The sequence below is a fragment of the Camelus ferus genome, chromosome 29 (genome assembly GCF_009834535.1).
Source record: "Camelus ferus isolate YT-003-E chromosome 29, BCGSAC_Cfer_1.0, whole genome shotgun sequence".
Lineage (NCBI taxonomy): Eukaryota > Metazoa > Chordata > Mammalia > Artiodactyla > Camelidae > Camelus > Camelus ferus.
The window spans coordinates 7,849,525-7,876,396 of record NC_045724.1 but is presented as its reverse complement, the minus strand read 5'-3'; the positions used below and the strand labels follow the sequence as shown (position 1 = coordinate 7,876,396).

Here is a 26,872-nt window from a genome sequence, read left to right as displayed (position 1 = left end):
TCCAAGATAAGATTCTGTCTTAACTTAAGGCTGATGCCATTAAATGAGATTAGAATCAATCACGCTTGCTTTATCTTCCACTGACACCCCTTCAATGTGCACACACACACAGAAAACCTAATCTATAGTGAAGTACAGTTTTGCCCCTATACAGAGTATACCCATATTGGCCTATCAGAACCACTGCATTCCACCTATCCATTTTTCAAGGCCCAGCTTATGCTCTGACTTTCTCATTGAAGGCTCTCCTGACCAACACCACTTCCAAGACTTCTTTGATCTCTCCTTACTCTGAGCAAGCAAATTACCCAATGGCTAAATCCACACATTTCAGAGGTTGGTCACTGATGATTCTTTTATTATCTCATATCAATTTGGGAGGAGGGGGTTTAGAATAAAAATAGTTTTATTACTGAGTTTAATTGAGTTTTTTAATAATTACTTTTTATGAATTAAATTCTTCAAATATGAGGCATATAAAGAAAACATGAAAAATTACCCAAAATACTATCATCATAGGGAATCATTGTTTTAGAGTTTGGTGTGTGTACTTTCATACATATTTCAATGCATATATATTTTTATATAAACAGGAGGAAACCCTGATAACCCCTTTAACAAACTATTTCTTTCTTTCCACAACGTGGCACATTAATTCTTTAGATATACACCATTTTATGTTAAAGCTGCAGAGTATTCCATTTTATAATGTGCCCTATTTTATTTTCTTTGCATTTATTTTGACATTCTTTCTATAGTATCTCAGGTTTAGGTAATTAATATTTCTTATTTTCTAATATATGCATTTAAGGCCACACATTTCCCTTCAAACACTGCTTTAGTGGCATCACAAGTTTTGACATGTGTCTTCCTTTATTCAGTCCAAAAGATTTTATAAAATCCATTATGATTTCTTCTTTGACCCATCATTCATTTAAAAGTGTATTGATTAAATTCCAAACACAAGGAGATTTCCTGAGTGTCTGTTGTAATTTATTTCTGAGATCCAAGAACATGTTCTGTATAATCAAAATTTTTTGAAATTTGTTAAAACTCGCTTTACGGGCGGCACATAAAAGCTTGGTAAATATTCCACATGTACTTGAAGAGAATATGTATATGTCAGTTGGTGAGTGCAACATCAGCTAAACGTGAATTAGGTGCAGTCTGTACTTGATGTTGTTAAACTCTTTTACATCCTGACATTTATTTATCTGCCTGATCTATCAGTTAGCAAGACAATTGTTTCAAATCTCCTACTCTGATTGTGAATTGGTCTATTTTTCTTTTCAATTAGGTCACTTTTTGCTTTCTATATTTTGAAGCCATCTTTAGACACATGCAAGTTTAGAAGAGCTATACTTTAATGGCAACTTGAAACTTTTATCATTATGAAATGTCTATGTCCTTAATAATGTTTTTTTTTTGCATTATTTTCTAATTTGTCAGATACTTTTTATTTTTCAGTTCCCTGACAAAATTCCCAATTCTACTTTTAATAGTAGAGAAAGCCCATTTTTTCTTAGGAATTGAAATTTGACCTTTTTCTGTGCTAAATTCTCTAACATACTTTGTTCTACTTCTGTAGTTTATTTGGCTCTATCGGCCTATCTTCTCCTGGGCCATCACACATTATTTTAATTAATAGAATTTGGTACTGTTGCTTACTGTTTCACTTGTATGTGCCCTTTATTCCCAACCAGACTCTCACCTCCTTGAAATCAGAGACTAGGCCTTACATCTGTGCCTGTTTGTGTGTTAATTATCAAAAGCACTCAAAACAATATTACACGTTCATGAACCTAAACTGCATTCATCTGAACTTGATCTCAGAGTCTCATAAGAATCTATGTTTACGAAGAAGCTTTCAGATCTTTGCTCCATGGAGAGCACTGAAAATGTCCCTGGAACCATCTCAGAGGATCATAGAGTGAGATGATCTATTGTCCTTTGTTCCATCCATAATTGCCCGAGAATCAAAAGTGTTAGTTGCCCTAAGTATGCAGGCTTTGTGAATCTGACTGCTTTCATTTGAAGTTATGATTACTATGGTTTAGAAATCACTTTATTACTCTTCAATGAAACAGAGCAAAATATTTTCACCCTGGGCATGTGCTTAGGAAAAGGCCTCAGGCTGTGGTCTAACACACGAGGGCTTTGATATATAAGACCTGATACGGGACTTTGATTTTGTCACGAACTGGCTCTGTGCTTGACATGTAATAGGCACACACAAAATATCTTGATTAATAAAGAATTAATGAATAAAGAAATATTTAAGTTTCTCTAATGATAATATGGGTTACTGATGGCAATAACCTCTCAGGGAGTGAGCCATTTTCAGTGCCAATGTATTCAATCTTTCTTGGCATCAGACTTCTTACAGACAACTGTTTCATGGAGAACTCTTGGATGATGAAAGCAAAAACTTCCTTTAAACCATCTGAAAATCAAGTAGTCAGAACTTAAAAGTGAATTTTGTATCCAAATACCTCTTTCCTGACTCACCCCATGGTTTCTACAACCACTGTGTAAGATTGGAAGCTAGACTATTCCATGAGTCTCATTCCTTGGAAGTACACCTTCCCTCCTTTAATCAAAACAAGTTGTTTTCTCAGGAAGATTTATGCAATTGGCTCAGTGTTTTGTGAAAACTTTGGTGATTTTTCCATAGTTCCATGCAGTAATGGAAGCTGAGTAGTGTATGTAATATTTGGGACCAGGATAGGGTGGGTGTGTTGCCAAGAGGCCTGGCTCTGGAGAAAAATCTAGGTTGAGAGAAATGTGCAAGATGAACTGGATAAGAAATAGGTAGGACTCATTGCGGACACTCAGATTTTGATGATGAGAACTGGACCTAGGGCAATAGCACAAATTTTAATAAGAAAAATAGGAAAGAAAATAGGATTGAGCAAGTAATTGGAGGTGCAAAGGAATTGAATTAAACTGAATTAAAGGCAAATAGAATTAAAAGGCAAAAGACTCAAATTTGCCTCTGTGATTCACCTTGGAAGGAATAGTAATGAATGATACACCATTAATTTAAAACAAAGTTCTCATAGCTGCTAAGTCCAGTTAAAAGACATAAGTCTACTTTGTGAGATGAGCTGGACTGAAATGAAGAGAGAAGATGGTACTAGGAGCCTAGGGAGAGAAGGATGACAGGTCAGGGAGAGTGATCTATGAGAGAAACAAGAAAAGAAAGGAGTGATGGTGGAAGCCCAGCTGAAATTAGATGTCATAAATCTTCAGCGTAATAAATCATTTCACCACTAAATGACTTTTTCAGCAATATTCTGTGAGCTAGATGCAAAAGCAGATAAAGCAAATCCGAGAAATGATACCACAGAAAGGCAAAGAGGTAAATAAATCCATGTGCCAAAATGTTTTCCAAATAGTAGCTCATTTATTACTCACCGAAGGCTGTGTAGTAGATTTGCATTGGTCAGACCTCCTAGAACTTTCCATATGCTCCTCCTCAAAAGTTTCCAGGGACATATCTGGAATTTGCTCCTGGACACGGAGGCTCAGGTGAGGCGGAAGAAAGAGGCAGGTTGCTCCAGACTGGTAGGTGGCAGGGGGGATCGACCTACACGACTTGTCCTGGGCAGCCTCAAGACAAGTAGATTTCTGCACCCACTTCCAAATCTTGTAAGTTTACAGAGAGGCTTTAAAACGTTCAGTCACATACATAGTCCAGATGGTTGCAACACCACATTACTATCTCAAGGCTGTGTCCTTGGGTAGCTCCTAGCTCAGGAAAGGCAAGTGGAGCACGCATTCCAAGGATGGGGGCAGGGGTGGAGTGAGCAGCCTTCCAATGCCAGGTCCAGCCTACAGGTCAAATCAGTGGTCACGTCTTCTTGACGAACTTCCCTATCACATGCCTATGAACATGTCATCATTTTACAGTTACAAGATGACTGGGCATGCTTGGTGACTGCTCGTTATGGTGCTTGGTTAAAAATATTTCCCTTGTGATTGCAACCACAAACAACAACTTCAAGATGATTTATAGGTTCAATAATCTTCACCAGAACTTCAACTCAGTCCACTGAGAATTCACTTCATCCTGTGAAATAGGTTTTTATTTTGTTTCCATTGTACAAAAAAAGAAGCTGAAAACCAAAGAAGTGAACTAAGGTCACTCAGCTACCTCGTGGTGGAAGAAGACAGAGACTCAGACCTTCCGCCTCCTACTCTGTCTACTGCACCAACCTGTGCAAAGGGGACAAAGGAGGAGAGAGAAAATGCTTGTTCCTGAAAAAAGTGACTAAGATGTAGCAACTGTAACCAAAAAAAAATGTCAGCTCAGTGTCAGATAACAACAAGTCAGCAATCTATGCAATGATTGGAGCTGGGTTGGTAATGACAAAATCCAGGATGTGAGAGTAATAAGAATAGCATTAGGAAGTGGAAGTTAAGGTCACTGGTAGTATGTTGAGTAAGGAACTTTGGTTTGGCATCTTATGTTCAATGTGAATATTCAAGTTGCTATTTGCTTAGTGGGAGATAAGAAATAGGAAGAGAGTAATGTGAACAGTAGAATGGACCCAATGTCCAAATGAAGCAAAGGCAGGACATAGTTGAAATGCAAAAGGCACTGAAATGCTGAGAACAGGTGGAGCTTTTCTGAGTTCACAAAAATCACAAAAGAAGGCAACAGTCTATCATCTATATCCACATCCATATCTACATCTATAGTGCTATTTGAGGAAGCCACATTTCCATTGAAAGAGTAAAGAAAGTCTCAAGGAAAATCTCTAGCAGTGAGCTAAAGCTTACATTAAAAAAATAATAATAAAAAAAAATAAAACACAAGAGAGGATAGTTAAGGGCCAGGCATGGGTAGGCTGAACTTGAAGGAGTTTTGAGGTGTGGAAAAGGCAGGAAAAGAGAGGATGAACCAGAGACAGAAATGAGTGATCTCAGAGCTCAGGGAAGTACAGAGGGAAAAAATGAGTATTTTTTGTAGTATTTGAATTCCAAAGTAGACTATCACAAGAGTAGAGTTAGTCAGAGACTCTCACAAAATTTCACATAAGGTGTTTTCTGACTTTAATGAGCTCTCTCTGGTCATGTACTTTGTACTTTATAGCAAGATCAAGCATTTTCCCCTGCCCTGTCTTGTTCTTAGCTATATCTCAAATTAGAAGCAAGGTATGTGCTTACCAGAAACAGGGGATACATCAAACCCAGTCCATGAATTTTTTATAGGCAGAGAAGAATTAAAAGATCAGATTAAATTCAGAGCAATAACTGAAACACTGCTCAGAATTAATGTGCCTCATTACTTGAGTGAAGTTTTCAAGAGTAAATACTGCTCATTTCACAGTCAGAGCACTGAACTGGTGATATGTTTCCAGTTTCTTCAAGCCATCCACTAGCACTTGAATACGATCTTTCATAATTATGATAAAATATTCTAGGATGGAAACTATGTTTGGCCATTTACGCAAACTTTCATTTTGTGCAAATTAATACAATTCATGACCTGGTGTGCCTCAGGGCTTGAATATTTAAATGATGTTTAATATAATCTTTCCTAATGAATAAAACCATTTTGAAAAAAAAAAGGCAAGATTTGAATGATATTAAGACAACGTTTACTTAAATTTATATTTGCTTAATGCTTAGAATAAATGTTTCAATTAATTTTATAACCATCCATTCTTTTTCTCTGTGCTATTTTTTATCCTAGGGATATTTGTCATTTGGATGTCTCTGTGTTTTAAAAATCATACATCATTTTTTCCTAGCTATGGTAGGTCATTTGCAGATATGACCTTCTGCATACATGCGCTAACGAGCTGATCTGGGATACCATCTAGGAAGGAGGAACCAAGTGTTGCACTTAGTGGAGGACCCTCCCCAAGTAGCCTGAGGACCATACAGATGAATGCGACAGAATAAGGTGGCTCAGAAAGGATGCTAAGAGCAAGCATTGCCTACTTCTCAGTTTAGCCTGGGATAAGGTTAGGAAGAAAAAGAATAAAACAAGATACACTTCGTAATAATGCACTTGAGTGGATATTTGACTCTTTTTTAGGCAGCATTTCTCTGTATCTTTTTCCATTTGAAAATCAGGTTATTTCTATTTTTTCATATTTGGAAGCATCGACCTGTAATAGCAGAGTCAGAGGAGGAATCTCGCAGAGACGTTAAAAAACAAAAGTGGCTCCTTCTAATTGCCTTGCAGATGTAGCTTATATGAATAATTATTCATAATCTTTTTTGATTCTGTAGTGTAATAAAGGTCTTTTTTTCTCCTGGTGGCAATGAAATAAGTTCATTCATTGAGGCGACAATGAAAACGTGAAAAATGATGAGCTCGTGCGCTAGAAGAAAAAGAGTTTGAATATTTAAAATACTACATAATAAAAGCAAAGTTTTTCTCACGTCAAGCTCTCAGAAATGTTATATGAAGGTGAATGCTGTGCACCTGGTTTTTTTTTATTTTAATCATATATTTTATTTAACCCAATAGATTCAAAATATTATCATTTCAATATGCAATCAATTTTTAAAATTATTAAGGAGATAGTTTACATACTTTTTTCACACTTAGTCTTTGAAATTTAGTGTGTATACACTTGCCTCATATCTCAAATTGGCTTAGCCACATTTCCAGTGCTCAATAGCTACAGGGGGGCTAGCAAATTGAACAGATTTAGAATATGTGTATTCTTAGGAGAAGGCAACAGTTTAGCAAAGAGGTTAAGTTAATTTTCATAATAAAGAGCTCAGATGTGTAGGAAACAGGGACTAGGAAATAAAATCTCTGAACTTGAGAATGAAAGTGGGGTGGGGTGGGGAAGGGACAGTGGGCTCTGTGGAGATTAGGTACTGGGTTGTCAAGCTGAACTGAGCAGTTCAATGGGAGAAAAGGAGGATTTAAAGAAGTTTGGAGGTAGTCGCTTCTCGGTCTTTTGGCTAAGATCAAGTGTAGTATCTGTTCTTGTCAGTTTAATATTGTCAGTTTAATATTAGCAACTTTCAAAAATACGGTACACTCTTGTTAACTACGTCACCATGCTGTACATTCTATCCCCAGAACTCGCTCATCTTACAATTGGGAGTTTTTACCCTTTGACCGCCTTCCCCCATTTTCCCCTCTCACCTCTTACCTGGCGACCACCAATTGGTTCTGTTTTTGAGTTGTAGTTTTTTTTAGATTCCACATATAAGTGAGTTCAGACAGTATTTGTCTTTCTCTGCCTGACTTATTTTACTTAACATACTGTCCTCAAGGCTCATCTGTGTTGTTGCAAATGGCAGGATTTCCTTCCTTTTTATGGCTGAACAATGCCCTATTCATTACTTATATGTACGTATATGTACAACTGAATCACTTTGCTGTACACCTGAAACCAACATTGTAAGTCAGCTCTACTTCAATAAAAAATTTCAAATATATATATATTCTATTCATTATTTTCTTTCCATTCGCCTTTTATTTATCCATTCACCTGTCAACAGACACAGGTTGTTTCCATGACTTGCCTACTGTAAGTAATGCTGCAATCAACATAGGGGTGCAGATATCTCTTCAAGACAGTGATTTTATTTTCTCAGGATATATACTCCAGTGGAATTGCTGAATCATATGGTAGTTCCATGTTTAATTTTTTGAGGAACTTCCATATTATTGTCCATAGTGGCTGCGCCAATTTACATTTCCACCAACAGTACATGAGGGTTCCCTTTCCCCATATTTTTGTCACTCCTTGTCTTTTTGATAGTAGCCACTCTAACAGGGACAGCAGCTGGCTGCTGTAAGTTCTTCCATCCTCTGTTTCTATCTGATTCTCAGTAGTCAAGCCGTGCAGGTTTCCCTGGGCTTCTTGGGAAGCACCAAGCAATGATAAAGAAGCTGGATGTCCACGCTGAGCTGTTTGTTTTCCCCAATGGAGAACCCAGAGGCCCAGAGAGGCCCCTTGGTGTGTCGCGGTGCAGTCCCAGGGGAGGGGCAATGCAGTCAGAGTGTAGCCGCTCCTCCTCCCCTCCCAAGAGAAGGTTGGGTCCTTCTGGATCTCTGTGCTTTGAAGTGGGTGCTTCTGCCTCACCGCTGGATTTCTGGGATTTTCACAGTGGTGTCTTGTCAATGGATAGCGGCTAGTTGATCTTCTTCCGAGGGGACTGAAGTTGGAAATAACCTATGTCAACATTTCTATCTGTGCACTTGGTTTAAATTGAAGGAATGAGATGTTGATGGGGGAAACACAATAATTCTATACTTTATTAATATAAAAGCCAAAAATTATATTTTTTCTTAAAAAGAACTTTATGGCAATTCTGAACACTTTTGAAATAAATAAAAATTGTTTACTAACATTGTAGGGATGTATTTTTTTCCTCCATACACTTCTTTGCCCTATAAACTACCAAAATATGCCTTTTTACCCTCTCTCTCCTTTCCTACAAAGACACAATGGCATAAATTCCTTTTTTCATGTGATGCACTTATCACAATAAGGGCAATGGTAAAAAAGACATCTGATGGCATTGCCCAGCTCTTCTGAGTTAGACAAAGACTGAGACTTTAAGACGTCACCTAGGCCAATGAGCTCTCTCATGTATAACCTTCCCCAGCTGCCTGGCCATAGACCCCCTCTGAAACTCTAAGACAACTCCATGCAAGGCTTTCTGCAGTCACTCATGTGATGGCATTGGTCTGCCCTGGGCCTGGGCGGGTGCCAGGGCACATTTCAAAGCTGGCAGAAATGAGTGGAGAGAGGTGGCAATCAAGATGCAGAGAGTGAACACAAATAAAAGGAATGCGAACCCAAAATTAAATGATGGAAGGTGGTAATAATGATGTCAAGAAATACAGATGTAAAGGGGAAAAAGATCCAAGTTCAAGGGCAATGAGATTTTTACCAAAGAAAGGAGTTTTGCATTGGAAAACTCCAAAATAGAATAAAGAAACCTAATCTGCATATCAGTAGACTGAGGGACTCAAGTGAAGCAGACTTCCAAAGATTCAGAGAAGGAAAAAAAGGGAGAACTGGAGGAAAATGTCCTTTTTCTGAAAATCATTTTGCTTTTTTTTTTTTTTTTAATAAAGTAGAAATTATCTTCAGACCTTCAAGCTCTAAACATTATTGTTTCACTTAAAATCCAAGGTAGGTATGTTTCAATTTTCATTAACTAAAATGTCTTTAGATCTAACTCTATACATGATATTAAGCACTAAAAATATTTTTATTTTTCCAAAATAATAACTACTTATCAAGTACCTACCATTTGCTGGGCCCTAAGCTTTGTAAACATTGCCTTGATTAATACTTTCTGAAAAGTAATTCCTCATATGCACACTTTATAGATTAGGAAGATACAGATATAGATGCCAGGATATGAGACCAAGTTCCGAGCAGCTTTATTCCATTGCATTCCTGTGACTCAGTCAGTTTGTCCAAATTCATCCATCTCACGAGAAGAGGAAGCCCTGGTCCTCTGGCTCCACAGCCTTCCCACTCTTTGAACTGCATCAAAAAGTAAATTTCCACTGCTTCAAAATTTCAGGACCTGTCACCTTTCTGATTTAACTAGCAATTTTATGGAGTTGCACGGTTGTTAGTTATAGGTTGAACCCTCCCTTTGTACCAAGTGCAGTTTTCGGTGTTCTGCATTAATCTTCACAGCTTTCTGATGTAGGTACTAGCATCACCCTCATTTCACATACAAGGATGCTGAGATGACAGGTGAGAAGTCCTGCCCACGATAGTCAGGCAGGAATTGATGGGCTCAAGATTGAAGCCAGGTACCCCTGACTCATTGTACAAAGGTGATCTGGGGAACTATGGGGACACCAGGCTCTTCAGGTTGACTTCCCAACAATAGTTAATCTGAAAGAAACTTCACTCTCATCTCTTTCCATATAAACTGTCATGCTACTTTACAATGATTTACCACCACACATCAGATTTTATAGTCACCTCCATACAAATCTGTGGTTGATTAATTAACTAAAATTAGAAGACATTTTGATGATGAAAAGTGCTAAGTATTCCTATGAATAATAATCAGTGTGGGACTCCAACTAAATTACAGATGTCAGTATTGGGAATCAATCAGGGAGGGAAGGTCAGACCTCAGACATCCAGAATTAGATAAGATGGATTAGTTGGGGCAACACAGATGCCTAGAGCAGATATTAATAGCAAAAACAAAAAAAACAAACAAACAACTTATTAGACACCAAATACATGCGAGGCACCATTTGGGACCCTAGAGATATAATGCTGAACAAGACAGAAGGGATCTCTGCTTTCATGGGCCTTACATTCCCAACACAGCCGGCTTCAGAGGTGGCCCCAGCCCAGGAGCATGGTGCCCAGGAAGTCGTGCAGTCAGCAAGCTGATCAGCAGGAAGCAAGGACCCGGCCAAGGTGGCTGTGATTCAGGGCCTGCACTCCGATCCCTGGGAGAGTTGAGACGGTATGAGGTAAGGCTGCAGTATTACAGGAGAACCAGGATAGACAGAGCTATGCCTAGGATTTGGCTACTGAAAGAAGGCAGTGAGCTGCCCACAGGAAGCAGGCAAGAGCTTGGTTACTAGAAACGAAAAAGGCCTGCCCATCAGGAAGGTGACTAAGGTTGGTCTCCAGGCCTAGAATTTTCTAAAGCTCCCTGCAACATACTAGAAGCAGAAATGACGCAGAGACCAAGGTGACCCTCTCCTCTCTGGTGTGGGAGCTGCTGCCATGGGAACTGGAGAGCTGGGAAGGGAGGGCACCAGGTCAGGCGTCTCACATTCCCAGGCTGAGCTTTCTCCCTAAAATGGCTCACAATGCATGTAGTTGTCATGAGAGAGCACGCCACCAACTTGGGCCCCAAACCAGAAGTTACTCAGATAAGAGACTCACACAGGGCTTTCCTCCTTCCCTACCAGAGAGGTTTTTTTTTTTTTTTTTTTTTTTTTTTTTTTTTTTAATCTGAGCATGAATTAGAAAGATGTCTCACAAGTTTTCCTGATCAGTAATTCCACTCAGGAGCAATGGCAGACTTCTCTCCCGGAAGCTGCGCCAAGTGACGAACTTGCTTAAAAAACTGAAGCAGTCCTGACAAGGGTGCGCAGCCAGACGGGCGCTGTCTTGCTTGGCAGGGGGCCTCCCCTACGACCTACTCAGTTCTCTGATACAGAGGCTCATCAGGGAGTCAGTTTCTTCAAGGGCTCCATTTTATTCCCTTCCACTTCTGGGGTGAGTCCCCTTTCCTACTGCAGAGGCAACAGCCTTTCCCTGCTTTGACCTCATTCTCGTTAGTTTTTCCAAGTCTAATAAGGTCTTCTGGGAAGCACATGTGGACTGGGAGAGAAATGAAATGCCTTCCATTTCTTCCAGGGTTGCTAGTATTTTTGGTGTCAATAATGACTGATATTGCAAAAAGAAACGCAAACCTACTTCCAAGCATTTCTATGGAAGTGTTCTTTTTTCCTTGGACTTTTTTTGCTTCACAAAACATCATTTGCTTATAAGTAGCTCTTCTCAAGAAATACAAATGAATCAAAAATAGAGTAAGAGCTACATTTTCCTCAGTTTTATGCTAAACGCAATTTCCCTGACTCCCAAATCCTGTTGGTCTGGTATGGCTGAATCTCCTGTCTCTTTTGAAGATTGCTCCTTATGAATGGTTTGAGATTTGAAGTTTGAATGCATATACTTATGCTGTGGCTAGGAATGGATTGATTCCTATGATAACTCTACAATAAAAATTGTATTTTCCCATCACACACACACACACACACACACACATCAGGCTGCAGGAGTTCTTTCTACATCATCATCAGTGAAGATTTCCCTTCCTCCCTTCCTTCTACACACTAACCTGTCCTCACATCCCTGCCACACACCCCTACACCTCTTCAAGATCCTCTTCCTTAAGCCTCCGCCCCCAGCCTCCAGGGTCCCCTTCTCAGCCCTTCATTCTAAAGCAATGATCCCAAGCCTACTGGAGACCTCTTCCCAAATTGTGCAAAATAAATTAGTAACTAGATGAAGGGTCTCCACTCAGACCTTTGTGTATTCAGGAAAGGAGGGAGGAGAGATAAATTACTGACATCCCAAGCTAGAATTCTGAATGTATCCTCCAATGGTTATAATAATAAAAATAACAATTACATCTTTAATGGGATTAGTGGTATTCTTCAGTTTCTTTCACTCATTTATTCAACAAAATGTCTTTTTATTGTCTACTATATTCCAGGCAGCATTCATGAGTCTGAGGATGTGACCACAAAAAACAAATAAAATTATGGGCTTTCTACGGATTAGTCTTAATACATAAACATGATGAATAACATCAATCCCACAGGAAATGGTGTACTCGGCTCCCGATAAGCAGGAACATGCATGCAGCAATCCCATCAACCAGCTAAGGAATTTCTGTGTATGTCCATAACTGTGCATGTATAAATAATAATTTCTTGGTTAAACATTTAATACCCCATTTATTCACTCATATACACAGAGCTAAATAAATATAGATGGTTAGAATCCACATATTCTGCCATAGAAATTCGTGCCCAGACTTCAAATCCTTGGTCATGACCCCTTCTCATTATTCCCCAAGATAGCACATCAAATTTCTAACATATATATATAAACTCTAAAATAATGTTCTAAATCCAAAATATTTTTTTTTAGTTTCCACACAGAGAAAGCATAGTTACTAAGGACACGTGTTTTGGAATCAGGTAGACTTGGGCCCAAATCTTAGTGGTTTTGTCACTTTGCACAAATTATTAGGCTCTCCTAGCCCTTAGATTCCACGCCTGTAAAATGATATAGTATCTATCATATAAAGTTGTCCTGAGGATTAAATCAAATTAAGTAATGTATAGATTAAGCCCACGATGACTACTACAAGGTAAATCTCAAAAATGTACACTTATTAATATGAAATGGTTATACTTCATCTATCTGATGAGTTAAAAATCAAAAAGAATTGGAAGCTGTTGAGAAACAGGCTTCTGTGTCTTCTTCTGATGAGAGTATATTGGAATGTAAGTCCTATTTTGTAGCTAGGTGGTCAATTTCATATTTCTTTCCATCTCTAATGCTTATGATTTTATTATGCCTCATGATATGTGTTCAAGTACTCCCCTCTACCTGGCGTGAAGGAAGAAAATACAGTAAGTCCATGAATACAAATACAACCTCAGCCTGGGAGGTCAACCAAACTGCAAAGGAGCAGCAGAAAGTGATACTTTTTTTAAATTAAATCTCTTAAACCCATCTGGCCAAACCTAGAGGGCAGATGTGGATCAAAACGATGTATGAATTGCCAGATAACCCCTGCCCATAAATAATTTCCTTGCAGGACATGGAAATGACGTTGATTGAGAAATGGCAGGTTATTTCTCACGTAAGGCTATTAGCCAAGACATCTCCTTAACATTCTTTTCTTTCTCCTCTCTCCCCAGGGCAGCATTGCAATACATAGTACTAGTCTGGACTGACATTTATTTGAAGGAGAAATTAATTTACCTGCAGTTCTTCCTGAACAGCTTCTCCAGTGAGGAAACAGGCTCATGTGCCTTTGTCCCAGGATTCCCCCTTTCGGTTAGTTTCCTCAGCATCTAACAAGTGAGGAGAAGTTTTTCTAATCACTCAAATGCCAAGTAGGAAGGAATAACATTGATCTTTAACTGAGCTTTTTAGCGGAAAATTAGAACTGTCCTTTCCTAATAATAATAGACCTTCTTAAGCCTCTAGAAAAGGAGGGGGAGTTAAAAACCTCAGGCAGAAAGCAAGTCCAGGTGACTACGTGGTAAAAAAGTATTCCATCTAATCTAGCATTGGGGGCCCCTGGGCATAATGATTCACCAAGTGGGGGAAACCTCATGCAGCCTAAGTGGGAAAACATTCAGATACTGAATATGGAGAGAATTCAAAGTTTCTTTGTTTTCATAAAGTACCCTGATTTTAAATATGAACTGCAGAGTTCCTTTTTCACTAGAACCCAAAGAATGTATTAATTAGCCTTGTATTCTGCCTTTCACATGAGTAATTTTCTCTCCTTATTTACATTTTGCTTTTAATCTACTCAGCTTGATTCGTTAGTCTTCTGGGGCTACTTTGCAAATAAGGATTAGAACAAACAAGACCAATAATAGTCAAGGAATAGACGTAAAATAAATATAATTATTTTGCCTGCATAGTTTCTGTCCATCTTGTTTTTGAAGACTCCGAGTCTGCATATAGATCTTTGCAAATGCTTTATATTTGAAAACACACTGAAATAGTCTTTTTGGATATCCATCTCTCTCATTAAACTGCAAGCTCCTAATTACAAAGTCTGTGTCTTACACATCTTTGTGTGGCACAGGATAGTGTCTTGGAAATTTTGCTCTGGTTTTTCCTCTATTTGCATTTAAAGAAGACCTGGCATAAGCTATCTATAGCCAAATTCAAGGATGTGTTTCACTTGACAATATGTGAAAGGAATTCCACTTTTAGGTATTTGTCAAGAAATGGCAAGTTATGAATTTTGTAATGTACAATGTTATTCTTTGCAGAATTATTTTTAATACTAAATGTGGAAACAACTCAAAGTTCATCAGTAGGGACTGGTTAAATAAATTATGGTAAATTAAATATTATACAGTCTTGAAAAGGACTGAAGAAGATCATAGAATAGGCACAACAATTTTTAAAGTTGGCCAAACTGATCCATGGGACTTATACTCCTAGTTGGTTCCAAGCCAATCAAAAACTAAGTACAAACAGTGGGATTCCAAGTATTTCTTTTGATGCTTATGATTCATATCTTGTCACTTTTACCAAATGATGTGCTGATGCTTAAAAATTATTCTACTGCCACTAAGCCACTGTGCCAGGCTGACACACAGCTGATGCTACGGCATCAAAAAGGCTGAAGCCACCATGGTTCACTCAGCTGACTTTGACCAGAAGCAGGACAAAGTTATTCTAACAGGGAAACAGTGTGGTCTTACCTTCACTAAGGAGGAGAGTTCAGCAGAAGTCCAGCCAAGAGTCCAGTGAGAACCATACCCTGAAACCAAACATACCACTTTCAGCCACAGGATTTCTCAGAAAACTCATAAATACCTAAAGTTGCCTTCCCTGACAGCTGCCCATTCCTGATAAATGCCACCTTGCTTTGAGGAAATTGTTCCCCTGATAAATGTTAAGGAATCCTTTCACAAAAAAACAATATTTCACTGTTCCTCAGATGCTGTGGGTTTTGCTTCTATAAACCACTCCTTGCCTTGGAGCCATGATGGGGTTCCATCACATGTGAGGAAAGGTCAGCTGTGCTTTTAATTAAACTGAATAGAGCTGCATTATTCTTTGACAAGACGATCTTGAGTCTAATCAAGACTAGAAAGTTGACTTCCATTTACAAGAAACACAGGGGGAATTTGAGCGACCACATGGAAACAAACAGGTACTTCCGGAATGTGAGAAAGTTCATAAGACAAGTGACCCCATTTGTGCAATAGCTCACTGGCAGGAATTGTTTAAATGAAAGGAGGTCTGCTCCAGATTAAAAGAGAATTTGAGGGGAAAAAAAGGGATTTGAGAAACATAAAACTGAATAGAATGCACGCACCATCTCAAACAAACTGTAAAAAGGCATTTTTGAGACAATTATGAAAATTATGGGCCAGGTATTAGATGATACCAATGAATTATTAAAATTGTTAAGTGTAATAATAGAACTGCATTTATGTAAGAAAAGTTTCATATATTTTAGAGATATTTAAGTACGTAAGAGCAAATTTAAGTGGTGTTTGTTTCCCCATAAAGATTTTAACAGAGGTGGGAAAATAAAGAAAAAATAAAGCAAGGAAATCTTGATAACTTTTTAACTTGATTGATACTAGTTTGTTATTTTCTCTCTCTTCTTTTGTGCCCATTTGAAACTGTTCATCACAAAAATGTCCTTAGCTTTGATAATATAAAATGCATGCACAAGTTTTTGAAATCCTCCTTCCAAAAGAAGACATTTCCTGCACATTCTAAATAAAGCCAAATAGCAAATCTGTGGGAAATTTTTTTTTTCTGTCACAATAGGCACCATTTGCTGCATAATCTGCACATTGCTTCACTGTCGTGGACCTGAATTGCTGAAAAGTCAGATGTAATTATTTACCCTATGATTGAGGAAGAAATTGGGGGGTGGGGAGAAGAGTCAATCAAGGTGTGAAAAAAAGATGAGATTTTTATTATCTGTAGTGGAACTCAAGGCTGATGTTACTGTCAAATTGAATATTTGATGAAATGGCCTTTTAAAAATTCTACCTACATCTATTAATTCAAGTCCATCTGATAATAAAGTAGGATATGGGTGGAGGAAGTTCAGAGGGTCAGAGAATGAGTTAATAAATGATTAATGGAAAAGTATCTCTGGAAAGCAGTACAATGAAATGCTTTTGCTTTTCTCTTTCCTGAGTGCCCCGCCTCCTCCTTCCAGATGTGATTTAAATAAAACAAAGTTCTTAGGTAACTAATGTTAACTATATGTATAGTGCAATACTTATATTGTGCCTTTTATTTAAAAAGTAAAATAAGGCCGTTGGGATAAATGGAGTGAGTCACACTTCTCCGAGATTTCTCTTCCGGGCACTTCAATATTGTCTCCATTGTGTTCTCACTCGAGTATTGTAAGCTAAAATGCTGAGTGGAATCCCAAGGGGCATCAACTTCCCAGCTTCCGTGGTATCCAGCTAATGCTCTCTTTGGACTCAAGCTGTAAATCAACTCACAGAAAGAAGGAAAATGTTATTGTAGTTGCTGCCAAGATAGCAAATAGTTTTTCAACATTACCAATTTAATGTAAGGATTCAACTTCTTAAATTTATATCAAGTCCTTCTTATGATTAGGGCAAGTTCATTTCCAGAGACGTTCAATTATAAAATCATCAATAGGACTTAACTAATTTCAGTAAGTCACTTTGCTTCTGGTAAATTATTCTAATGACTAATATGGTCATTAGATCTCATTTGGACATAAAGAAAACCCTAGGTACAAAAAAAGAGATCATAATTAACTAAGCAGTCTTCATTTTTAATAACTAATCTAAGAGGAAAATAATAACGTAAGTTCATTCTCCACGACAGAATCAACTGCAAATCATTGGAAAAATTCCTGAACAATGTAGATTTCACTGTTAATAAGGAACACTAACTTTCTCCTTAGAATGACTTTCCTTTTAAATAAACCATATTGGATGGTTCTATTAAGAGACACTGATCCTTCTTATTTTTTTTATTAATCTATAAGTGTTTAAATATGGCAAAATAATCAAAATCTTAGTCAATTAACTTTTTTCATATGTTGCTATTTTAGATGCATCTCTAGATATCTTCAGCTTTTACTGCAGTTCCCACCACCTAAAACAATTCTTGGCTTTTTTTTTTTTAATAAACTTCCTTGATAATCAACTGAGGTCAGATCAAAATAATTCAATTCTAACAATATTTTTCATATCTCACTAACTTTTAATAATCAGTTTAAAATTTTTCCCCAAACACTTGATTATTATTAGCAGAAAATCATATGACTGTATTAGATGACATCAGCTAATCCTCCAAAGCAACTGTTCCTCTCCAGTTTGGAAAGACATCAACACCTCAGGCCTCCTTGCAGAGATAACACACAACACATTGAAACCCACAGTAATTAAAATCTCTGCTAGCTTGTCTTTGATTTCCGCAACTTCCTTTAACTGCTGTTAAAGATTTTAAAAATTAATAAGGGCCCTCTACTGACATAAGCTTTATCCCCCTATGTCCTTTTGGAAATGAGGCAGGATACAAGTAAAGAAACAGGGGGAGGGTATAGCCCAAGAGGTCGAGCGTGTGCTTAGCAAGCACGAGGTCCTGGGTTCAATCCCCAGTACCTCCTCTAAAAATAAATAAACCTAGTTACCTCCCCACAAAAATAAAAAATAATTAAGTAATGCAATAACAAATAAATAAAAATTTTAAAAAAGAAACAATAGTAAACAGCTTAGGATCCTTTCCCAAGATGCGCTAAACAAAGAAGGGTGGTTGGAAGCATCGCTATGGCTTCATTGGGTTCAATCACCTTAAGTTATTTTCAATAGTGTTGAAAATTATTATTGCTGTTGTTGTTATTTCACAAGCATTTACTGACTATCTATCATGTGAATTATGGAGCCAAGCACTAAAAGGGCTATAAAGATATACACTACTCAGTTCCTACCCTTAAAAAACCCTTCAAAAATTTAAACGTATTGAAAGCCATAAACATCGTAGCTACAATTTATCAAATACGTATGGTGATTTAGTCAGTTTACACGTGGTAATTCTTCAGTCTACAACAAATTCTGCAAGATAGGTAATGTTGTCCTTATTTACACTGTACAGATCTAATACCTATTCTTCAATTTGGGTATCCACCCATCCCCATCAAAACCATTTGCTTCAGGGAAAGCTGATTCTCATCTTCAGACCTCAGAAGCCCACTTGAGTCTCTGTAATTAGAAGAGCTGACAAATCCCCTTTTATTATCAAAGCCAATTTGGGTTGTTTTTTTTTCTATTCTTTGCAACCAAAAGTACTCTAACTGATATACAGGATAATATTCATCCTCCAAAGTTAATAACATTATCTTAAAGAGGTGGGGATTATATTTTCTTTATTTATAATTTTTAAACACTAAGGAGAAGCCTGGGTGATTTCATAATACAAAAGCCTGAAATTTCATTAAGTATTTGCTGGATGAATGAATTAGCTGAACAAATGAATGAATAATGATTAAACTATTGAATATGAGATAATTTCTCAGTCCCTATTTTGCCCCTACCCTTTCAGGCTGAGATGCATGACTGACATTGTTACGTTAGAAGAAAATAGAAACAATAATTGATGTAACTCAGCTCTTTGAATTTAATTTTTCTTAGCCGGTTGATGATAGACTACTGTCTTTATATCCTATAGTAAGTCATACTTACCTACCATCTCCCCTGCTTGCCATTATTTAAAAATCATACGTAACTCAGGTTAGGTGGCTAGCACCTAGAAAGTAAGAAATAGAAAAAAATTAAACACATCTTACACCTGCTCCTGTGCACACTGACCTCCATCTCACATTTCTATCCATCAGTAAGTAATGTCCACCAGAGAATGAGAGATTAGACTGTAAAGTGTGTGTTGTTTTGTTTTACTTGTAGTGATCAAAAGTGCAACAGATCTTGTTCAACTGCCAACGGTAGTTGTCAAAGACATTAATGCCGTGACTTAGGAATCTTCTTCTGCAAGAAACCTAAAGAATAGATAGAGATGACACATAGCTGAGGGGAAAAGGTGTGGTGGGGAGAAGAGGAATATTTTAAAGATATTAGTCACACAGACAAACTGACCATCTGTCATCTCATGACTGGTAACTACTCCACTCAGAGGGAACTGGCTCTCACATTGAAAGTGGGAAATGCCCATAGAGAAGGAGAAAAGGGGATTTATTTCCAGACCCTGCCAACTTCCATGTTGCTCTCTTGCTGTGTCATAGTCACAGATCTGTGCAATGACAGGAAAAATATCTTCCAATCTTCCTGTTCAATAAATGATTTTATTGATCTCCACTTTATCTTTTATTTTTCCTATGATTCAGCAGGTCAGAACTCAGTAGCTTCTTATCATTCAGCAAGATGTCCACGGAGTTAAAATGTCTTACAAGTTAATAGGAGGTGAAGAAATTTATTTCAGCACCAAGGAGAGTACCCGGTTATTTTCAAATGGTTTTATGCTTTCAAAACTGCGTATTATTCATGAGGCTTCTAGCCTCATGACATTTTGAAAGGTGGTTTGATAGAAAGCTGCTAAGAACTTATTCCATTCATGAGAAAAATTCTACTCATTTCTATAAAATTAAAAACTTGCCAGGGTTTTGTACATGTACATGATTTCAACAATGTGCTATTCTTTTAGTTTTCAAATGCAATGGAATTAGGGATTATTTCCTTATTTTTCAAACGTCAAAACCACAGTTTCTGAATGGGCCTAGATTGGAGGAAGGTTCAGCGAAGTCACAGAAGTGTTAAATTAAGTGATTAAAAACTCCATGAGAACAAGTCCTAAAATCTTTCTCACTCCTGTATCCTCAGAGCCTGGCACATGGTAAATGCCCAATGAATATTTATGGGAGTCAAGGGAGAAAGAATGAATTAATGAATGGCATTCATTAAGTGAGGAGGAATGAATTAATTAATATCTGGTTTGTAGTGTAAAGTCACTTTTTGCAGCTGGTCTCAGAGATCCTCACACTGCTCAGCCTGAAACATGAACAAATCTTTCTTTGTCTTATATCAGTGGAGACTCTGGATCTTAGGAAAAAAATCATGCTCCAGATCATGCCTTTCATCTCTATTCTTGTCTAAAGGGTTTTCCTTAGAGCCCTGGAAAGGTCACCTGAGGTTTCAACCCATGTAATCCTACATCTCCAGGGCAGCATGTCAGCCACCCACCCATGGGTCCTCCAATGCCCAGGCCAACAGTCATCCTGGTTCTGCCCTGTTACCAGATGGACAGGACCCAGGCACAGGAGGCTAACTCTCGTCTTCTTCCACAAAGTCCCCAGGTAGACCATAACTACTTGTTCTTATTCCCAGACAGCCCCTTCCTTCTGTGCCAAGAGTAGAAAACATCAGGCCTTGCTCTGCTGAGAGATCCTCAAGAGTCCAGAGACATCTGAGCCCAGCTGTGCTAGGAGACAAAGGATCATAGCGCAGTTCTGCTCTGAGCTGCCACCATAGCCAGACATGGGGTCACCCTGGGAGACAAAAATCTACCAAGGACATGGCCAAAGGTGAAAGAGAAAACATGAACAAGTAAAAACAGTGTTTAAACAGATGTTTCCAACAGCCAGCATGTTGTGAAGACTTCTCAGGCCTCTGAATTTCTTTCCTTTTTTTTTTTTTAATTTCGATTTGTGCACCAAAACATGTGTGAATCAAGTCAAGCCTCCTGGCTCCCAGGTAGGCACAGCCCAGTTCTAGCTCCTAGAAGGCTCCTAGGCTAAGGCTCCACTCTACTTGGACTGTACTACCAGGCCCCCAAAATGGGGGGAGCTGCCAGGGAAGGACTGATTTCCTTTTCAAACTGCATTCTGGTACTTTGTACTCCAGCACCATTGGCCGATCAATATTTAATGCTTGGAGATTCTGACTCTGCGGGAGTCATGTCAGGGGACCTTGGGAGCCAATCTGCTTGAGCTTCTGAGTGATAATTATTCATGGGCTCCTGCCTCTTGCTCTTTCTCTCGCACGGTCCCACTCTGCAGACTCAGTGCCTTATTCAGTCTTCTCTCTCGCTCTCTCCGCTGCTGTAGCTGGACTGTCCGCCTTCGCCACCGCTCAGCTTCTGCACATCCCTACAATGGCTAAAACAGCAATGGGTAAGGCATCGCGCCTCGTTCTTCCTCGGCTCGACCTGGAGCCCACCTCTCCCCTTCTCTCTTAGAGCTATTTTAGAGATATTTTATAGAGAAAAAGACGTTATTGGGAACATAAGAATCAGGAAGGACGGGGACAGTTCTGGGGTTTGGGGAGGGCAAATAGGGGATCCTTGGAAATCTAAAGCGAAGTTTTTTTTAAGGTAGAGGCAGGTAAGTTTCCTTCCCGTGGGTAAAGAATTTATTCTGTTTCCATATTTTAAATTAGGGCTCAGTCGTAGGGGGAAGGGGCTACCTTAACTGTAAGACTTAAATGGGGTTAAGGGACATTTGTAAAAGTGCTTTGTAACGTTCTTTATTCTCTATTTAAAAAAGGGGGGGGAGAAAAGAAAATAGAGAAGAGGAAGGAGGGTGGGAGAAAGGAAAGAGAAAAATGCAAAGTCAAAGCGGTCCCATCTAGGCTGTTTGAAAGATGGGTGGAGACAAGGAAGGCGGGTGAAAGAACCGGGCAAATTTTATGGTATTGTCTGGTCGGAAAAACCGCTAGTCCTGGGGCGCGGTGCCGCGGGGTGGGGGCGCGGGGCGGGGGCGGGGGGGGACCTACACTCCTTTGTTTTAGGGAAAGGGAGGGGAAGGAGAGAGGAAGTCGGGAGGGCACAGAGGGCGCGGGTGGGCAGCTGCAGGGGCGGGGAAGCGCGCGGTTGGGGAGGGGTGGAGGGACAGCGGTTTCGCAGGCGCTGGGGTGGGGTTTCTTTGTGTGAGGACGGGCGGTCCCGGAGGGGTGGGGGGCAGGCACCTGCAGCGCTGGGCACACAATGCGGACGGCCCCACCCTGTGCGGAGCCGCGCCAGCGCCTTCACCCCTCCCCCCAGCCGGTGCAGCATCTTCAGCCGAAAGGGGGCCGGGTGGGGAGCGCAGCGCGACGCCCAGGAGCCCAGCCCTGGAGGGACAGCAGCGCCACGCCCCGCGCTTCGCGCTCCTGACTCCCAGCCTCGGCTTCCGAGTGGGACCTGGCGGTTGCCCTCGCCTTCCCCACCCTGGCCTCATTGTTCTGCTTTACAGAGAGAAGGGGGAAAAGTGGATTAACAGTCTTTTCAAAATCACGTTACATGGGGTGCTCGGGCAAGACGCAGATAAAAGCTTCTTTGAACTCACTCGATCTTTTTCGGGAAAAGCTTCTGGGACCTAGATATGAGTATGTATAATAATACAGAAGCAAAAGAGGTCAAGGTCTTTAATTGAGCCAAATGAAATATCTCTTTTGTAGGTCACACAGGGCCAAAAATCGGCAATTTTCATAGGCTCAGCCTGTGTCAGACAGATAGTCGAGACACAGAGACCAAACGAGGCTCCAGATCAGGGCCTCCATCCCTAATTCGTCTTGCTCCTCCAGTGCCCCGTGGCTAGGCGCTCGGTCCCCCCTAGGGGCACAGGCAGGGAGGGGTCCGAGATCGGGTGGCAGCTGGAAGCACCCCTTCCCCGGAACCCAGTGAGGGATGCGGATAAGGGGAAAAGCTGCGAAAAGGGCTCGCTTTGGACAGCTCCGCCCTGCCCTACCCTCCCAGGCGGAGCCCGGAAGACCTCGGGCTCAGATGCAGGGCAAGGGAAGGGAATTGGGGAGGGGTTGAGAGATCTGCAGTCCTAGAGCCCCCTTTTCTAGCGCCGCAATTCAGAATAGCCCAGGCACCCTTTGATGGGCGCAGACACTGGGTGTTGCTCCGGATCCCAGCGCCGAGCCCCTCCCAGACAAGTGTGCGGCTCTGCAGAAAGGCTGGCTCGAGCCCCGCCCGGACACACAAAGGCGCGGCCCCACCCTAGCCGGCCACAGGCCCTCAGAGGTGACCCCTTCCCAGGAGTGCGGGGAGGGTTTTTCTTCTCTCCCTCCCACAGCTCCCGGAGCTTGGGGCTATTTTCCCCCAGCCAAAGCCCACGGCCCACGTTCTGTTCTCCAGGCTCTCCTGGGTGGCGACCCCTTGGATAGTCTCCGTAGGAGAGACCCTTGCTCCTCTAGCGAGGGGCGTCTCGACCCCACCCTTCCCAGCTGGGGCGCAGACCCGACAGCCGCTGGCCGGGTGGGGGCGCACATGGCGATCCGGCGGCGCGTGGAGCGCAGCCAGCCCTGCAGAGCCCCGCGCCGCGCCCTGCGGTCCCCTCCCGGGAGCTGGGCGCTAGCCCCCTCGGGTGCAGCCCAGGAGACAGGTTTCTGCGCAGTGTCCTGAGCTACCCCGACTTCCCAAAATTCGCGGCTCGCCCGCAAGTCCAGAAAGGTTCTGAGAACGGGGGATGGGGGCGATCTCGCTCTCTGCTCTGCACCCCCACCGAGAGGTTTATGCTGCAGGAAGGCGTCTGCAAACTCATCATCATCAGTGTTATTGCTGTTATTTCAAATTATTATTATTATTTCATGACTCAGTGGCCATATTCATTCAAAAGATTTGAATTGCCCTGATTAAGAATTAACCCTTGTACTCACTTTTCTTCTTTCTTCCGCCCCCCCCCCCAAAAAAAATAGAATTCACTCTCCTGTGCACTTTAGGTTATAAAGCAAATGTATTTTTGGTTCCTGTAAGGATTATGTGTGTTCATGTGGGTCAGATATAAGTGCAGGTGCTTGTTAAGGGCTGGGCTTGTGAGCCAACGATTGCTGGAAAGTTCTCTTCAGAGACTTGCTTGTGGCTGCAATGGATGAAAATATACATATTAAAAATATTATGATCTTCGCCTTGTATTCCATAGAAATATAGGTTATGCACGATTTTAATTGTTTCTTTTTATTTAGAAACTGTTCTTCCAATTGCTAATTCTTGCTACTGTCTCAATTCTGCATAAAAACTTAGATCGTAAGATGGTAGCCACTATCCTATTAATAAAAATCCCACCCCAAATATGACTAATGCAAGGGCCCTTTCTGCCATGAGTAAGCAAATCATGAAAAGCAGCACAGCCTCTGCATTATTAAAATAATGGATTTTGAAATCATTCCAGTTGCAAAGCATAATCAATTAACCACCAGGGCGGGTGCTTTTTCCTGATTCATTAAACAATTATTGTATTCAGCATGATTGTACTCCGTGCATATAATATTCCCTGTTATCTTCTCTAATGAAGTGGGCACCTTCTAAATGGATATATAAATAACTAGGAGTAGTAAAGAGGAGGAATTGGATCAAAATTTCAGGATAAAATTAAAAGAGAAATAGCAGTAGCTTATCACTCAATCATATATATATAGTTTATACAAGGTGAGTATGCTTTGCCTGAAGTAAGTAAGCATTAAGCAGGTAGCTGGTATAATGATAAAATTAATACACCTGGTAGCGACTGTCTATGCATGGTAAATTTCTCTGAAAGAAAATACATTTTTAAATGATAATAATTGAGATTGGATGGTTTATCATATCAAAATCTACAACTTTATTTTGTCAAAATTAACCATGGTTTTGTGACGTGATTTAAGATTTGTAGTAAATTATTCTAAGGAAGAAGGGAGTTTTTTATTGTTAGAGCAACTGCCTCTGCCCTTAGTCATTAACATTTTTAGCAGAATTTTATTTGTTACATTAAAAGCACTTTTACTTACTTTCATGGTCTTTTTTAAATTATTAATGGATAGATCGTGGGATAGGCATTTAATCATTTGGCACAATCTGTCTATCATCAGATAACTTGTTCTCAGTGGTGAAATGCTGCAAACGGCTACGTTTTAATCAGATTCAAGAAATGTCCTCTCACAGTGCCATAAAGCCAGTTCACACAATTAAATGGCTTTCCTCCCTATGATTTAGGATCAAAATAGTTACTCAGTTCTGTGAATATCTAGTAGCAGTTATCAAGCAGAATTTTAAAGGTAAATTTGTATAATTCAAAATGAAATGGGAGACAAATCAATTACATAATTAATTGAGGATTGTTGTTACTGATAAATCCACAGCATCTTTAGGAAAATTTCTGATTTATCAATCACTAGTGTTTTTTATCCCAACTGACCATAACTCCAGCCCCACCCCAGGAGCCCCTTGCTCACGCAGGCTGAAAGAAGCTGGCCTCAGAGCAGCTGGCTACCTGCTTTGGGTGTGGCCACCCCAAGCTGTTGATACCTAAGTCCGGTGCACATCAGTTTCCTCTTTGGCCCTCGAAAAACATACATCATTCTGTTGTCACAGGATCTGTGACCTTATATGAAAAATGCAAGAAATTTTCAGACAAAGAAAAAAAAAAAAAAAACCGGAATTAGCCAGTTACCCAGATGTTTCCAGAACCCGAAGCTCATACGCTTTCCTGGTTCTCTGAATTGGAAAACCTTGGTGCCTGCATTAACTTTTAACTCCACTAGAGGGCAATCAAGTTCTCTAAAGAAGTAGGTCGATTTTAAACCCAGTCCCAAATACTAGCTAGTTAACAAAATATTTTCTTTTATCTGGAGCACTCAATTACTTCTTCAATAAGTTAATAGCATGCTTAACCTAGTGGATGAAAACAGTTTGTACACTTCTTCAAGGAAATAAAATGAAATAAGTGATCTTTATAATCTGGAAGTAGGTGTCAGTCCTGGTTAATTTTTCTCTTAAGATTTTACTTTATAATATCATTACATTGTTATTATAATATCATTTATGTTATTTGAAGGGATTGCACTAGATAAATAGTAGAAAATGGCCAGTAGTAATATCAAAATTATATGGGAACAGAATGTTTCAATGTTTAAATTAAGGAATAAATTAAACAAAAACATTGTTTAGTTATTCATTTATTTAAAATGTCCTCAGCATTGAAGACACACCTGAATGTCCCTCCCCACCTTCAGGGAGCTTGCAAGTTAGTAGATGAAGCAGGTAGATACAATGTGATACTGAGAGGGGGCCCCCAAACTGGCTGTTACTATTTTTCCTACTTTCTAAGTTCATTTTTTCTTTTCCATTTAAAGGATACCTTTGAAACCAAATCCAGTGTGATTTCAGCTCAAACATTTAAATCTAATGTTTTGTCGGCTTTCAGTAATTATTGAGTACCTCCTTGTAGTCATTTTCTTAGTTTAGTAGAAAATGTATGTTAATTTTAAGGAAATAAGAAGAAACAGATAAGTAGGAACTAATTTTTAGGATTATCAAAAGTGGATACTTTTATGTTTGCATTGGTAGGGAATTCTTTTTATCTTATATTTCATGTAACTATAATCCATCTGTAAAATATTTAATAGATTCATATTACTATGTTCCCCAAACTTTCATGTGCATGTGAATTACCTGCAATTTTCATTAAAATGCAATTTCTAATACCGTAGGTCTGGTTGAAGTCAGACATTCTGCATTCCTAACAAAGCTCCCAGCTGATGCTGGTTCTAACCACCAAACACATCCGTTTTAGAAATATGAAATTGTGATACACGCGCTCCTCCCACGATAAGCTCCGGCATCATGTCTTAACATTTTCAAGCCTATGGCAATTTTTACAAAATATTTCACCTCCAAACTCATACACTTAGGGATTT

General features: G+C 39.7%; 1 protein-coding gene and 1 pseudogene across 1 annotated transcript in view; both read left to right on the top strand.

The window, feature by feature from the left end:
* Positions 1–6,913: 6,913 nt before the first annotated feature.
* Positions 6,914–7,016, top strand: LOC116660544 (annotated as a pseudogene).
* A 13,992-nt stretch (positions 7,017–21,008) lies between these two features.
* Positions 21,009–26,872, top strand: part of STMN2 (stathmin 2) — a 41,716-nt gene continuing 35,852 nt past the window's right edge. Inside the window, exon 1 of the mRNA XM_032469961.1 lies at positions 21,009–21,387. Coding sequence (XP_032325852.1) covers positions 21,369–21,387 — 19 coding nt within the window. The 5' untranslated portion in view covers positions 21,009–21,368. The remainder of the gene's footprint in view (positions 21,388–26,872) is intronic.